Below are 17,117 nucleotides of genomic sequence, written 5' to 3'. Positions count from 1 at the left end.
GAGTATTTTGACATCTCTTTCTACTATTTAATAGGCAGTAACAACAATTTATCATAGTTCCTCTAAGATATGTAAAACAAAAATAGCCAAGCATTGTGGGAAATCTACATTGCCAAAGCTTTGTGAAATAATCTGAGTGAAGACAAATCACGAGTTCAAGAAAGTGTCCTTCATGTAAGTATTTCAGTTTCCTTCTGAAGCAGTAAGAACCTTAGAGATAAGGACCAAACTTCCTACCCTAATCTTTATTTCTAAAAAAAGGGATTGGGCAAATAGGCTCAACATCTTAAGGCCCACTTTTCCCAGGGACTGGATAGAATTAGATCTGAGTAGGTTTATCTCAATCGAACTAGGATAGTTTTTATTAAAAAAAAAATAAAAATCCATATTTTAACCAGCAAAGTTTAATCCCTTCTTTTCCTGTGAAAACTCAGATAAGTTTGATTTTGCGCCTCTCGCTGTCTCCATATTCCAGGTATTATGTCATTGCACATTAGACTGTGTCAACACACCGTGACTTCGTCCCCGCTAATGCAAAACCTCGGAAAACATGGAGCCAGGAGATAATTTCAGAGCGCTTTTTTTTTTCTTTTTAATGTAACTCGGTATTTATCCTGCCATATTTCTGACATTTCCATTGAGCAGTAGTCCCAAAACGAAAGAAAATCAGTCTTTGGCATGCAAAGCCGTCTTAAAGCGGAGTGTTGAGTAGCAATCTTTCTGGGCAGGTGAACTTCAGTCATGTCTCGGGAAGCGTCGCTGCCTTGCAAAATCCAAGAAGAGCAATGACAGGCTTCCAAGGGAGCCTCCTCAAGTCCCCCGTTGGTGGAAAGAAGGCTTAACCTCCTACAAAAGGGCACCTCTTGAAGTAATGGGGAGTTGATGTCTGAAAAATCCCCCCTACTCTAACCAGAGCTGCCTGTGAGTGGGGTTTGCATGCCCAAACGTAAGAAATGGTTGCTTTCAGAACAGTTTGTTTGTTTAAAACAGTCTATTTTCCTCTGTGTGTTTATCTATTTAAGCGGTGGCTCAGGTTCCTTGAACATAAAGAAAATCAATATAGAGAAGGAGCTGTGTAGAACTTTATAAAATTGTTGCATCACACTAGTCTCTTCTGCATCTCGGTCGTTTATTTCAGCACAAAGTGTCTCTAAATGCTCATGTTCTGATTTCATGATGTTTTCCGCTAGTACAGGGACAGTTTCAGGCCCCTGCCATCTATATCTTGAAATAAAATAAAATAAAACTTCATTGGTTTTGAGTCAAATAACACAATGAACTTTGTTTATTGCACTGGGTAGCCAAACACTAACAAAACCAGACAAGATATTTTAAGAGAAAGAACCAACTTAGGAAACCATATTATACAGCACTGTTCAAGTCCCATCTTCCACTGTTAACTACTGCACGCTAAAGCAAATGTCAGCATGGAGAGGGGGGGGTTAATGTTTCTAAATTAAACGCCCTTCAAACACTCTTTCTGACAGTTATCTTCATATTTTCCACAGATGCTGCCACTGCCACCAAGTTAGGCACTAAAATAGATACAATGCTGGTGTCGTGTCTAGGCTGTGCTGATACCCCTGCCACTGTAACTGCCTGACGGTCTGCACCAGAAGGGAAAAACACACTCTATATAGAGAGGATCTCAAAGGCACTGTAGATGACATTTGGGAAGCTCTAACAACTGATGAAAGCAATGGAAAGTCATCAGCAGAAGGCACGTCTCAGACTGAAAGCAAGAGTCCATCCATATTTGTTCCCCAGATATGCATTATCTCTGGTAGATTGAAAGGATGCAAGTTCTTTGACTTTTGCAGACTCACAGGTACAGATGCAGCCTTCTCTGGAGGTTTTGCTTACCCTGTAAATCATTATGCCTATATTCTTAATTGTTTGGCACAGCTCCCAGGACATCCATTACATCTCTTCTGACTAACGCTTATTTGTATCTGTTCACCCCTGGGGCTTCTAACCAAAAAAATGTCCTGGCATAAAGAGAAGGGCATGAAAATAACGCATTACAGGTGAGCAATATTCTATCCGAATACCTGAACAGTGGCCAACTGAGCCACCAAAAAACATGGTACTAGCCTCTTGCCCTTCTTTGGTTTGCATTGCTTCTCTGGATGTCTTAACATCTAGAGAGTCAAGAGGATGATACTAGAGAGCCTCTACACAAAAAACAGAAAGAACACAGAAAGTACGTTAAACAAGTTGGCAGTGTGGGGTGCTGCTTTACACACACATTCTGCCTGCAACACACCTCAGCTCTTGCCACGACTGATCATACTGGAGCATCCCCCTGCCTAAGCCAGGAAACCCAGCTCGTTAGCAGTGGGCGCTCCTCAAAGGCAGGTGAGGCTGTGTGAAAGATAAAAGTAAGAAAGAAGTAAGAAAAAAGTAAGAAAAAAAATAAGATGGACAGGAAAATATCTGTGCTACCTACAGCCCACTTGACTGAGACCTGCTCCAGTAGATGCAGAAAAAGTGCCTGCTCTCTAATCCATGGTTGCCCCTTGAGAAGCCCTGAGGAAGGTCCTCCCAACCATCTGACAATTGTATTTGTGGATGCAGCAACAGGAAACACTGGAGAAAAGGGAGCTCTTTTTGCAGAAACGGTTTGCTCTTTTTAAACCATTCCCATGGCTGCATCCAGGCTCGGAGGGGAGCGCAGTATCGGGAAGGAATGAAAAGGAATCAGTTCTGTGGTGAAAGAGAGGAGAAAAGGCAATCACACGTACCAAAAAGAGAGACAGACTTCAGCAATGAGGGCAGAGGGATGGAGGACGTTTGTGCAAATACAGATTACATGTGCAATTCATTTAAAGGCAGTGGCATTTTGATCACAAAGAAGAGTTTAATCAAAGTCTCAAGAGACCTGCCATAAAGGAAGCCCTTGCCTTGCTGCCTTGGCTGCCTGAAAGAAACACCTGTTACGCACAACAAAAAAAGACAAAACAAACAATAGGTATAGAAGGGAGGCCACGGTTCAAACAATGTGAATCGGAGAAGCACGGTTTTCTCTAAATGAAGGGCTAGAATCCTATCAAATGAACAGCTGGGGAAAGCATAATTCTTTATATTTGCAGGGAAGTTGCACAGATTATATGATGGCAACAAATACAATATACGTATCTGAGCTCTGCTTCCTAGGCACCAGAAAAGGACAGGAACCTCCTAAGATATCCCTTAGTGGAAGAATAAACTTGCTTGAGCCCAGCTCCAGGAAAAAGGTTGGCGGCTTTCAAAAGAACACAATGGACAATTTTCCTCCCACGGGGCCTTTTGCAAGAGTTTCGGCTAAGAGGATACGGAGCTCAACCAACCCTCACAAAAGATGCAGAAAGCAAACTTGTGATTTCAACAAATCCACCCCAATACACAGAGGGGATGCAAAGAACACGTAAAACGGATGCGCTTCTTTTTAAATAAGGAGCGTGAATATTATTAATGTAGAATACAGAATTCTATGGCAGTAAATTGATTACAATTTGAAATTCTTTATTCTGATTGTACCGAAAAGACAGGAATACTAAACTGTGCAAAAGAAATAACACAAGGAAAGTAGACTTAAGTAACACTGTGCAACTTATGACACAGAAAGCTAAAATTCTTGAAAAGCAACACTGCAAATCTGCCTTTCAATTCAAGTAGCAAAAAAAATAAATGAAAAAGAGCATAATTCTAATGCCAGTCACTAGAATATATAAGCTCTCCACAACTTTACTTCCTAACACAACAGCAAACAAACTCCTGGATCTATGACGTATCTAGGGGGCTACCCCTCCCAGGGAAACCTGCTGCTGCCAGAACTAGGTTCTGTAAAAGAGCAGAGACCACCTTCACAGGAGGGTCTATAGCTACAGAGCCATCCAGAGAATCACAGAAGGGGGAAAAAAAAGAAGCTCGAAACTTTTATGTGCTTAACACTTTCTAATTTCAAATAATTTGAGTCCATTTCTGCTTACTTTGTATCTCCCGGTGCATGCCATCAATCTGTCTGCAACGCTGGGAAATCCTGCGACCATCAACGTCTTGAGCTAAACTAAGGCTTCTCTCTATTTGCCATGATTTCAGCTGAAGACAAACTGCCAGCAGGGCTGAAGAATTCATAAAGCCTTGAACAATTCACATCTAAGATCAGCTATAATTTGGCAAGTATTAACGACCTGTGGCCCCCCCGTGGAGAGCATCCCTATTCCTTTCTCCATAAATCCTTTAGAGACATTAAAAATCCACGTCCAGAAAAGTTTGTAATTGATATCTGAATTGGGGCATTCCAAATGAACACATGAAAACGTGTGTCTACATGTGTATAAGGCAGCTTACCTCTATGTATAAGGTGAGAATGTACCCAATCAGCTGTTCAGTACACGCTTACTCGTTCTTGGATGACAAATTTGGGCTCCAGAGTTAAAGAAACTGGAAATGATGCTTAATTGAGATGTACGTGACTCTTAAGGATATTAAGGACTTAAAACTTATTACAGACAGTATATAAGAAAGCCCCTTCTCACTGACACATTTCAGCCCAGTAATGCTTAAACTGCAGACAAGATCCTACACGCAGTGCGAAAGATAAGAAAACACACAGCTTTAAAGGACAAATGCTTGAAGAGGCTTCCATCAAATACTCAAAGCCAAGAGACTCCGTAGCTAAAAGATCTTCGGCTTTGAATTTTGTACCTTCAGCCTCAGTTTTCTTGCTAAAGTGCAAAGAGCGTGGTCAATTAGGAGGAAAGAACTGATCAGTGGCAACTTGTGATTACAACCGATCCGGCCTCAGCCCCACTGGGGGAGGAAAGGGGAAGCCAACGGAGGGTGTTGAAGAGAGTGACTCAACCTCCATTTTCAACATACCCTGCCCCAGCTCAACAAAGGCACTCAAGCAATCTATCTCCCTTTTCATGGACAGCAACAGAAAAAAAGCCTTCTCTATTTTGATAGAGACCAAAATAAAAACAAAATAATTAAGAAAAAGAAGACGAAAGGAAACGGGATACAGTAAGAGAAGGGCTTCATAGTACGGACTCCTGTCCCCACTGCCAGAGAACTGCTTTCTCCTGCTAGCCCAGGAGAACACAGCATTTCTGTAACTCAAGTGACATTTGGCACTGCTCCCATGCTGACATTTCAGGGTTCAAGCTGTGCTGACAATACATTAAAGGTGGTTGGTGCATCAGTATTATGTGCTTTTATGGCCATTAAAGCCACACAGAAACACAGTTAAAATAATGCTACTTTGGACAAAAAGTCAAGGACTCAAACATTAGGGAATGCCAGAACTAAGACAGTCAACATAATTTTAATTTTCCCTCTTGTGAGTACAGTCTACAATTATACACATAATTTTACTCCCCCAGGATACCATTTTTTATTCAATGTGTATGACAGAGATACACAGGAATAAAATCAATATACCTATTTAACCTAATTCTGGCACTTGTAACTTTCAAATGCCTTACTTCATTACCTAACTAGTGTTATTTCTTTGTATGCAATTTTCACAGCATAGAAAAGTATAGAAATCTCTTCATCATTTCTGTCCAAATCCATTTTAGATTGCTATCTATGAACAATTTTGTTGAAACTACCCAAGTTCCAACTTTAGAATAATTTTCTGAACACTATCACTATCTTCTTTGAAGAAGTCAGACCTGATAAAAACTATTTTGTAATACATACAATTTTAAATTAGTATCCTTACTGTGTCAAATATGTATAAACTCCAAGTAGTGTGAAATAAATTTGTCCCATTTCATTATTATTATTAACTTTTATATAAGTCTTCATTTTAGCTTTTATAACTTTATTATATTTATCTTGGAACTTCAATTGTTTTATTAAATTTCTAAATGCAAGGAACTCTGGCATATACTTCTTAGCTTCTCTAAGCATATTTCAAACCAATTTGAAAGAAAATCTGAAATGGTCCATTACAATTATTTACTCATTACATATTTTATTCAACTTTCTAATATGGAAGTTGAACTTAAATAGATATTAAAGACCATACACATAATACAGACAGCTGGCATGATATCTGTAACTCTCTAGTTCATCTTTGCTCAACAGAGGCTTTCACGAGACAACTGTACCTTTCCCTCTCCTTCTCCAAACTTCTAAGTCAGGCTTTGCTCACGCTGTCTCTTCAATAACTATCCTTCAAGTGATTAAGCTGTTTCATTTACTCTTCTTCCCAATACCAAGCACAAGTAACTGCCCTTCACTTTAATTTTACCATACAATTCGGTAGCAGATAACTGATAGAAAGAGGATAACAAAAATAAAACCATTGTCTCTGGCCTCTTGCGTGCTATTACCGCCAACGGTGAGCTCATCTTGTCTCCTAAACTATGCAGGGTAAGGCACCATCAGCTTTTGGACACCAGATGTCCAAGGGAAATCCAAGGTGGTGAAGACAGTGGTGTTGATTCAGTAGGTGGAACCATACTTTTCCCTCTGAATCATTTTAAGCCATTATTCCAGCAGAGAGTTTGAAGTACTCTATTTCGAATGAGCCATCAAGATGAAGTCGTGACCACTTAACACGGCAAGAGATGAATCAGAAAAGCAAGTCATCACCAGTAGAAACCAAACGATCCTCAGATTTCTCCCTCTTGATAACACAGGTATGGGTACTGGTAGCAACTTTGGAAAGCCAAACATAACCTGTCTCTCCAATATAGCCGCTTTGGTTAGAAAAGCAACCATTTTAGACAGAACAAGCTGGGCAGAATCAGATGTTGAGATGCAGTGCTTAATCATAATGAAGGATAATGGTCCTTAAACATCAACACTCTTAATGTTGCTAGGACAAGAGGTGCAAGCCTGGCAGCAGTCACGAGAACGTTTTTTGTTTCAGTTCTACTTGTGGACACAGGTCAACACCATGTGTATCTCCTGTCCAAATTCCAGTTTGGGAAATGACAAACTACTTGCTTGTTATCTCCTCGTTCTCCCATTTTACTTGAAGACCCACATCCCATTTCAGCTCTGGGTATCGTGTGTGCATGTATTTCTACTCAATGTTTGCGGGGATGGCTCTAACAGGTTAACTCCTAGGATGCTTGCTAATGCATCACCATCACCACCTCCAGTGGACCAAACAAACCCTATATTAGTTATTTCTACTATCATTACAGAGTCAGTGCAAGAAAATGTACCTTCACACCTCAGCTCCTGCAAGTCAAAATCTTATAAATATCACCAAATAGTATGGCCAACAAATACGTACCAAAAAAAAGTTCCCTCTTCCATTAATCCCTCTTCCATTCATCACCTCTTCCATGTATCACCAAAAAGCACAGCAACTCCTAAATAATGCTAATAACTGATTTGCCATTTTAGTTAATGCCAGATGATCCCATATTCCATAATACCAAAGACTCAATAGATGAGGTCAGAATTTGGCTTAGAGTTTCATTCTCTTTGGGATGTTTCAGGAGGCCATGTGCAACAGACACTAAATATATGCTTGGCCAACAGGGGTGAAAACCCCCAGATGAGAGAGATCACCGGAACGATATGCATTTGTGAATTTTCAAATTTAGGTTTGTTCTGGGGGGCGAGACCCTACAATAAATGCTCTCACTTAATGCAGCCATCCGAGTCATTTTGCAACTGCTGACCCTTATAATGATGTTCTCGTTTTCAGAGCCAATGTGACGCCACAGAGTGATTTGTCTGTTAAATTGAATCTTTGCCTCTAGATAGATAGATAGATAGATATAAAGTTTATTTTGAAATGTCTCCTAGTGCCTCTGAGTCTGACTGATGTGAGATGTTATTTTGAACATGCCAAAGCATCTGAACGGCTCCAGTCCTTTCTTTTCAGCGTGCATTCCTTGATAAGTGGCAAAGCTTCCCACTTATCAGTCACTCAAAGTGACTGTGGCTGTCAGTTGTGTACAAAGCGCAATCAGTTTGGAAGCAGAGACACCAGCATTTTTCTTCTCAGCTTGAAGCAAACACGTTTTGACTGCTAGTCATTCAATTTTAAAGCATCTTCAATTAGGGGCGGATGAAGATATAAAGAAAACACATCCTAAACACCTCCGCCAGCCAGCAGTAAAAAATTTATTGTTATCTCCTGCTTTACCTTACTGCAGAGGCAGCAGCAGCAGCCCTTTTTTTGGCTGCACAACGAAAGTGCTCATGACTACACGCACTCCAGACGGACAAGATCACAGCCGTAGAGAGTTCATGTTCATCTTCCCAAGCCACTTATACAAACTACCGTGGCACTTTCAGCCCCTGCTGTGTAAATACTTGCACGGGTACACAAACGCGAACGTAGCTCACACACAGACAGGTATGCATTTTGAACACAAACACTCACAAAATGATATACATGCACGCTCTATAGAAATAAAATGCCGCCCAAAACTATTAAAAAAGACCGGGGAAATAATGACAAGGAGGTAAAAGAAAAGAGAGGGCTGACAGAAAGGAGGAGGCGATGCGGGAAAGGGCGGGCAGCTGCCTAAGGAAGATTGCTCCGAGCCGGGATGCCAGGGAGCTGGAAGGAAGTGGTCAAAGCTGGGGGGTGCCTCAGAGAGATGCTGAAATCGGAGAGGGGATCCAAAACCAGAAAGACAGACAGGGCCCTGGAAAAGAGATGTCTTCAAGAGAACGCTTGCCGAGGGGCGAGGGACCAAAATGAGGTACAACGCTGCCAGCTGCGGAGACTGTGTTTGACTGCTGGCACCTTCCTTAGTCCTCGCTGCTGGATTATTTTGGGTGTTGCAGCGTTCTGGTTTGGTTTGTGTTTTTTGGTTTTTTTTTAATAAAAATAAGTTTCTGGCCCTCCCTTGTGACTACGTGAGAGAAATGGAAAATGGGAACACTGAGAGCTTGGTAACAAAAAGGAAATTAAGAAAAGATGCTAAAATTGCAAGGAAAACATCACAAAGTCCAAAACAATCTCATAATTTCTGAACATTTGGACTGGTAACACTGGAGAAAGCTTCATTATCAGCAAGTGCTGTTGCAATCATGTAGCTCAGCGTAGAGAAAAAAAAAAAGATTTATCTGATCAAAATATGCCTTTTCAACTCAAGTTGTACACATCCCAAGCAGATTCTCCTTGTTTACACGGGTGCAACTACACCAATCAGCAAATTTGGCTTGTATGAGAGCATAGGAGAGGCCTGAGATTGCATTATCTGTAGATGCTTGCTCTACAGGTCATCTTTGGAAGTAAAAATGTGGTACATTAGTGCAAAATGTTGCTCTACACAGAAACAAGTGCAGATAAAACACCTCTGCAATCTTTTACCTAACTTCACTTTTATCATAATGGAAGGAAGTGAAGGCCCACAGGTTACTCTAAAGCACATGCATCATACCCTTCAGCCGAAAACGCATGATATTTGCTGGACTTGAGAGGGCCAGGAAGCAATTAGCTCATTCTGAGCACTAGCCTAGATTTTTTCTTTTCACTCCTCCCTTTCCCTATTTCCTCCCCCAACCTTTTTTTTTTTTTTTTTTTTTCTTTTTTGGGGGGTTGGTTTTTTTGAATAATTAATTTCCCAGAGGCTTTTCCCTGCTCAAGGGACAGGCAAGTTATTCTGATAACTGATAGGACATCAGCTGCAGAGCTTTTGTGAGAAAACAATTGTTTAGCCTCTTTGCCGGCAACCTCAGTTGTTTGGGAAGAGGTTGCAAAGTCATGGGAAAGGCTGCAGTGTGACTCCGTCTTGGGCCTGTCTCCCTGAATCCAGTATGTCCATGTTTATAAGTTGCAGGAAAACAGCTGCTCCTGACACATGATGAATTTGGACAAAATGTCCCCAATCCATGAGCCTGCTCGGTTTGACTGTGCAGACACAGCTTGTCATATCCACACTGGCGAAAAACAAAAACAAAAACCAAACCATCTCAGTGGACCGAGCCTGTTCTAAAAACATTTTGCAGAGCGAGAAGGAAGATACTTTCTCACAGTTTCCTACTGAAGAAAGGTCTCATTAAACTCCCACTAATATGAATAAGAGCCCTTTCACTATGTTCAGTGGGAGTTGGATCAGGCCCTCACTTCAACAGCTTTATTGTCTACCAAGGAAACCTTTTGTCCTCACCTCTCTCTGATATGCAAAGAGGACTCTAATTACGGAAGAACTAATACTGTTCTGCTGTGCAATGGCTTGCAAAGGGGTCGTAGCACCATGAAGCACTGCTCTGCTGTCACTGACTTCTTCGAAAAGAAGAATTCCCAGGGAAAATGGTCATACAGAAGCCACAGACATTACTAAATCTCTAACCAATCACTTGGGCAGTGGTTGCTCATTTTTCTATCATCTCGAGCGAAGGATTCACCATCTATAGCCCTTTTAAAGCCTCCTAGAGAATTCTGGGTTACAGGCATGCAAGAAGCTGGGGAACAGAGAAGAAATTCCACAAGTCCTTATGGTTGCACTGAGGAGAAACCGACAGGGCTTTAGGATTAGGGGTAAGGATCTCGACTCTCCATATTACAGGCACAAAGTACTCCAAGTATTTAGCTCACAGAGTGGCTAAAAGTCCACTTTTAGCCACTGTTTAGAGTCCTTTCCAGCAGGAGACAAAAAAAATGGAAGGATGAACTGTGTTGGGACCATAATTGAGGGTGCAAAATTGTTGGGGCAGGGAACAAATCTTCACATTTCTTTACATACGGTCATATGGTCAGTGTCTTCTCACAAGAAAGAGAAACTGGTACTTTTTACAACTAAACTTCACCTGAAATAGGTCTACCAATATCTCAACGTTTTATCAAACAAAGAGAACATGAACAGGTCTGAACATCATTCGGCCAGTTCTGGGTAACAGATGATTGCTCACCTGAGGACTTCAAAAGCAACAACAAATCTAAACAACAACGAGAAAAAAAGGTGATCACCAAAGGTAACTGTGTGGGTAAATCACCATATCTAAAGCACTCTGAAAGCACGCCTCTCTACCAGTGTTTTGGAAGGATAGAATCAACCCAGAGCCTCTTGGTGCTTGGAAAGTTTTGACAATAACAACTCTGCCATTTCAAAACTTTGCATGTTAAGCTTAAGAAATATTTTTCTGAAATTCTGTGTAACTGAGAAACCAAATCCTTCTTTCCTCCCCCCAAAATACAGCTAGACTTTGAAAAATAGATCTGGCTACAAAAGGGACTAACCATCCTGCAGGAAATTCCAAGTGTTCAAGATTTTATTATGTTCCAAATTGGAACAACACCTTAAACCTCAGAACTTAATGAGAAGGGGAATATTCTGACTCGGGAACATACGAGTGCAGCCAGGCCTCTCCATCTACCAACAAACTCATGGGGAAAGGGACACAGTCAGCTGTCGGCGGGTGGGGAGGATGGAAATGTGGATCCAGTCTCACGAAGGGAAGGCTTATTTAGAGCCAGGAGGACACCCAGGGCAGCTGAGGGATTCAGGGAAGCCAGGAGGCCTGCAGCCCAAAGGGGCATGGTGTCTGGAGGGCCGTGGTGCCCACACACCCTGCCAGAGAAGCTGCAAAGGGCCTGCAAAGCTTGAGGCCATGGAGGCCAGGGTAAGCTTTTCGCCTGGAGGTGCGCCTGTCTCGCTTTGCATCAGAATTCAGTGGGCATCCTCTCATTCTTCAGAGATCCCAACTTTCTACCAGCAAAGACGTCCTGTTACAACGTCTACTGACAAGTCCCTAGCTCTGAAGGAGAAAGAAAACCCTCTATTAAAACACACAGAGTCATCAAATGGTTGCTGTCTGGCAGGAACTGCCCTCCAGTTTCAGACAGCACTCAGTTCTCGGGCTAAAGTATGTCACCCAGAAATGAATACAAATTAGTAACTAAGTACTGGCAGTATTAAACTAAAAAGTCAAACAAAACTGTGGCCCAAATGTTAGAGACATCATAAAGCAGCGCTGTTGCTTCTTGCTGCTTTGAGATCTAAGCTTTACATTATTGGCAACCTGTAGTGTTCCAGGATCTTGAGCTGGACTCTCCAAAAAAAATTTTGACTAAAAATCAGAACAGTTTAAAAAACAACATTTGGACTCAGTTGTGTTTGCCTTCTAATTTTGGAACTTGTAGTGCTCACGGTTTCAGATTTTGCCTGGAAATACAAGAGCTAGAAGTTTACATTTTGAAGAAATGAAAGCTGGCATTTTTGTCATCACGTGACTCCAAGAGCTGGGGCTTGAGGGAAAAACATAAAACATTGTCAGGCTTTCTACAAAATTGTGAGATTAGCAGCATCAGTTTTATCACAATTTAGGCTGCAAGGTTGACCTATTTTATCAGCAGTGCCCTACTGAATATGAATTGCTTTATGAATTTTAACAACCATATTTCATTTTAAATATAGTTCAATTAAAGTGACATTCGTCACCGAGCTTCAAAGCAAACTATGCCATCGTCAACCTGGGCCAGACTTTTTCTCCAAGCTAGTGGAAAGTGTCAACTGTACCAACCCACAAAACTTTGCATCTCGGAGATGCCCCACCATGGAGGCTCATTGCCTGTCCCGGGGACCAGCTCAGCATCACGAAAAAGGAGCATCTAGTCTTCAAGTTTCTTTCAGTCTCTGCCCACCTGATGGGACCACTACAGGGCTCGAGACTTCACCGTGTTCCAGAGCAAGGATGCCAGGAAGTGGATTTTCGCCCCTCAGAAGATGGGGAGGTGACAGTGAGAGTTCCCCTGAGGACCTGAAGGACAAAACTAGATTTAGTCCAAAAACCTGCTGAGCCGTGCTCTGTGTCTGCTCTTTCCTCCAGCTGCAGATCACTGCAGAGCTCTTCGGAAACACAACCCGAGATCTTCGGGGCTGCTGATGCACTAGAGTTAACAGGACAGAGCACACATTCCAGCTTCGTTTCTGGTAAAACAGCAAGACTGAGTTGTTCAGGGGAGAAGACCCTCAATGCTCAGCAGGCAGGAGCTGTTACAGCTAAAACTTTTTCCCTACACACACACACGGAGATTAAATAGAACAGAAAGCAGCGTGCATGGGAGGATGCATTCCAAAGCGGTATTCCAAAACAAGATGGGGGGAGGTTTAGTTAATTATCCAGAGAAACTCAAACCTCCTCACAAATTAGGTCTAGAACACTCTGAAAAGCAGAGAATTATTATAACCATTTGCCAAAACACAAAATCTTGTATGGATGATATATTAGCATCTCGAAGTTATACAGATTCTTAGATTTAATCTAATCTGCAACTTTTCTCCAGGTTGGCATTATGTCTTTACTTAACTCTCTATATGAAGATAAGCTGGCCGTCTCCTGCGTTAGTGAAACCTCCTTCCAGTTAATTCAGCAGAGACGGACTTGAAAAAGACATAATGCCCATTAGAGACTCACATGCCAGGTACATCTTTCTAAGCTCAAGTAGCTAACACATCTTCCTTCAGCATCACAGAAGCAGCGAGTTTAATTGAGCTGTAGTTACACCCGGCATCTGCAGTCCTCTAAGGAGGAGAGACATGTTTGCAGTCTCCCCCTGCTTATGTATTGTGTGTGTATCGGTGATTGTACACTGGGGTATGGAGAGAGGGAACTGTTTCCAAGTTAGCGCACTCAGAGAAAGGAGTCATAAATCACAGGGTCAGTCAGGTTGTGCTTTTTTTTTTAACCTTAGGGTATTATGTTTTCAATACAATATTTCAATAGCTTTCTTCTGTGTAATAATTTATCTGGAATTATGGCAACTCTCACAAGCTTAGAAAAAATTGGCTCAAGTAAAACGAACCCTTTGTCATAAATAGGTTGTGTTCATAACTGCAGCCTAATCATTCAATTGCACATAAGTCAAATAGTTATCCAGACTTTGTAGGAATATTTCCCTGTCAATAAATCTAATGCTATTTAAAAACTCTGGGCCAACGTGACAGAAGCCTGTTAGATTAATTAGGGCAAGGTCAGAAAAGCTGAACTCACAGCTACATTCATGTCACAGTTTTGTTCCATCTACCATAACCTGATTGTAAACTCACAGACCGTTTTAAACATGGGCATGTTAGGGTGACTTCATTGTCTCCATTTATATACAAAGGCAGATTTCTTCAGGAATTGTTTCTTCTCTCTGACAACAGTCAACTAAGCTGAGAAGAGGAGAAAAGTTGTGCTTTGTATTCACTGCCAATAAGGGTGGGGTTTTTTTTATTTTTAAATGGTTTTCCCTATCAGTGACTTCACAATAATTGGGCTGCAACCAGGGTTCATGAGACTACATGACCACACAGTACTGTCAAGAGGCAGGCAGCATAATCAAAATTTCACTACAAATAGATCATCTCTGTGGGAATGAGAGGACAGTATTGTCTCTCTGCCTGTTCAATTCTTGACCTTTATCATGTGACCATCCAAAAGTAAGGTGCCCCAAACCTGATGGATTTTGAGTGAAGCGGACCCTGGAGGTGAAATTCTGACCTTGGCAGGGTCAATATTTCATCCAAAATCCCTTGAGACAGGCCCCCAAATAATTTCTTAGGCTTGCTGCTTGTATCAGATGGTAGCTAGCTGACTTTCATTTACTACTGACTTAGGTCAAACTTGGACCAGGGATCAAGAGATGAAAGGCTCTATATCTCATTATCAATAATCAGTGTTCTCCACCACCCTAAAAATGACATACTTCATTCTTATCTACAAGGCCTTAAAACTTAAAAGGGTTGGGGTCAAATTATGTTACTTCAATTTATTTTTATTCACTGCTTATAAAACAACTTCCTCTCTCACTGCCATAGCTAAATGCTAAAAATGTAAATACTTTCCTTGCTATTGTAGAGGTTCTACTATTGTTTTTCTTTTTAAGTCTTATTAAAGACACAGCAATAAAGAAAAATCCCTCCCACACACAAATGTAAAGAAAGAAAATCACAGAGGTCAAGGCCAAGCCAGGTCTTACCAATCTCAAAACTATTTTCAGCAAAGCACATACGTTCCCTTATAACAGAGGGGTGGACCTTCCCCAGAAGTTTTTCATAGTTACACAAGTCTTGATACCGACAGAATAGCCTCTCAAATGATAGAGCCGTTTTTTCTTCTCATGTGGAGCCACACAACTCCTCTGATCTTGCTGGAATTGAGTTTCCTTAGACCTGTTGTGGATATGGCCCATAATTTTGGGGAACTAATGCAGAAAGAGAAGCTTTGGAAGCAAAATCCTGTTGTTACTGAACAAACAGAACACAGCATCCACTTCCACAGCTACTTGCAATGCTCTATCCATAACTGCATACTTAAACAGACAGAGATTTTACCATGACTCTAGATATCTGTAAAACGTCAAACTCCTCCTTTGTTATTCTGTGAAAACCTTCATGGGCAAATTGATTTGCATTATTCCCAAATAGGGACATGCATATATACACATGGAAGAAAAGCAATGAAATACAGTCAATGGCGTGAAAAGAAACTTCTGAATACTTTGAGGAAAAAAGAGGTTAAATAAATACTGCTTATGCTGGGTTAAGAACTTTTTTCTCATACTAGGGGTAAACCTGTAGATACCTACTACCTACTCAGATGCTCTGCAGAATCTAACCAACCTTTTGAGTTTATCGTTCAGACAATACTTCACCCAAAGTGCTAAAAAATTCTGGAATTTCAATACCTGGGACAGAGGAAGGAGGGACACTTGATTATGGATCACTGAAGGGAACTGCTTCTTGTCCTTGGCAGGACAAGGGGTAACGGTTTTAAATGGGAAGAGGGGAGATTTAGATTAGATATTAGGAAGAAATTCTTTCCTGTGAGGGTGGTGAGGCACTGGAACAGGTTGCCCAGGGAAGTTGTGGCTGCCCCATCCCTGGAGGGGTTCAAGGCCAGGCTGGATGGGGCTTTGAGCAACCTGGTGTGGTGGGAGGTGTCCCTGCCCAGGGCAGGGGGGTTGGAACTGGATGATCTTTAAGGTCTCTTCCAACTCTAACCATTCTGTGATTCATTCCACAGCCCTCGAGAACAGGGCTGTAGGAGATCCATTGCAATCCAACTCATGCTGGCAACGTTTTTTGCCACTCCTGATCTACGTCTGAAAAAGGACTTGGTCCTGCAAACCCTTGCTCACACAACCAGCTCCTCTCACATCTGCCTCCTGATCCTACACGAGCAGTGGAAGCAGTGGAGCTGCTTCCAGAAGGCCTTCCAGAAACTGATCTTTTTTGCTTAATGATAACATCTTTTTTGCTTAACGACAGGCAACATCCTCATGTGCTTCCATAAGTAAGATGTAAGCCATCTGCAGAGATTCTTAAAGAAAGTATGACAGTAATGGCTGAGGGAAAGCATGGGGAACCAGAAAGGAGAGAGGAGAGGTAAGAGGGGCACGGGTGGAGACGCAGTCTCTGACCTGGATCTGTTGCTGAAGAAGGTTGATTTTGTGTTGCTGCTGCAGGAGCTGCTGCTGTTGTCTTGCAATCTGTGGAGAAATTGCACAGAAGAAACGTGAGATGGATCACCATTCCTGGAGCCGGTACATAGGAAACATCCACCCTGCTTCATTCTTTAAACGGCTCTATTAAGCTAAGAAACCTTCAAGTGCGGGTGGTGGCAGCCTGGACTCATGTTCAGGAGCTCATGTTCAGGAGCAATTCATAGCTAGTACTAGTGTGAAAGGGAATCTTATGGAAAACACTGCGCTGGATATTAAAGGAAGGACTGATGCAAAAATCTCTCCTCATTATCTGAAACAGCACTGCTAAAATCCCCCCAAAGCGAGCACTCATTTGCTCCAACTTGCTGGAGGAAGAACAATACTGGCACAGAAGCTGGAAAATAGTAGGGGAAGACAGGAAAGGCAAAAAAAAGTAGGATGGACGGCAATATTTTTTTTTTATGTTTGGCACCACCTATTCAAAAATTCCAAAAAAAGGAAATCTGACACCCAGGAGGAAGGTATTAGCGAGCACATTTCCTTGATGCAGGAATAGACACAAAAAGAATGGAACTGAGTTTGGGAAAACCACTGACTCTTCAACGTGTGTATCAGCTGAAAAGAACAAAGGTAGCAGTGCAAGGCCACACAGCTCAACGCTGAAACTCATTCATGGAAGTCGATGGAGTACATGTAGTCTCCTCTCAAAGTCATCTGTGTTTTCCATAAGGACTTCCATCCTCCCTCTCCATTGACTAGATGATTGGGAACCTTA

The 17,117-nt window shown here is 41.8% G+C and overlaps 1 protein-coding gene across 5 annotated transcripts in view; it reads right to left on the bottom strand.

The window, feature by feature from the left end:
* SOX5 (SRY-box 5) overlaps nucleotides 1–17,117 on the bottom strand; it is a 673,706-nt gene that overhangs the window by 138,386 nt on the left and 518,203 nt on the right. For all 5 annotated transcript variants that reach the window (XM_014959575.1, XM_014959577.1, XM_014959574.1 and 2 more), the window contains one exon: nucleotides 16,319–16,387. In XM_014959575.1, coding sequence (XP_014815061.1) covers nucleotides 16,319–16,387 — 69 coding nt within the window. The remainder of the gene's footprint in view (nucleotides 1–16,318; nucleotides 16,388–17,117) is intronic.

The sequence above is a fragment of the Calidris pugnax genome, unplaced genomic scaffold, assembly GCF_001431845.1.
Source record: "Calidris pugnax isolate Ruff unplaced genomic scaffold, ASM143184v1 scaffold316, whole genome shotgun sequence".
Lineage (NCBI taxonomy): Eukaryota > Metazoa > Chordata > Aves > Charadriiformes > Scolopacidae > Calidris > Calidris pugnax.
This window is presented reverse-complemented; position numbering and strand designations above follow the sequence as displayed.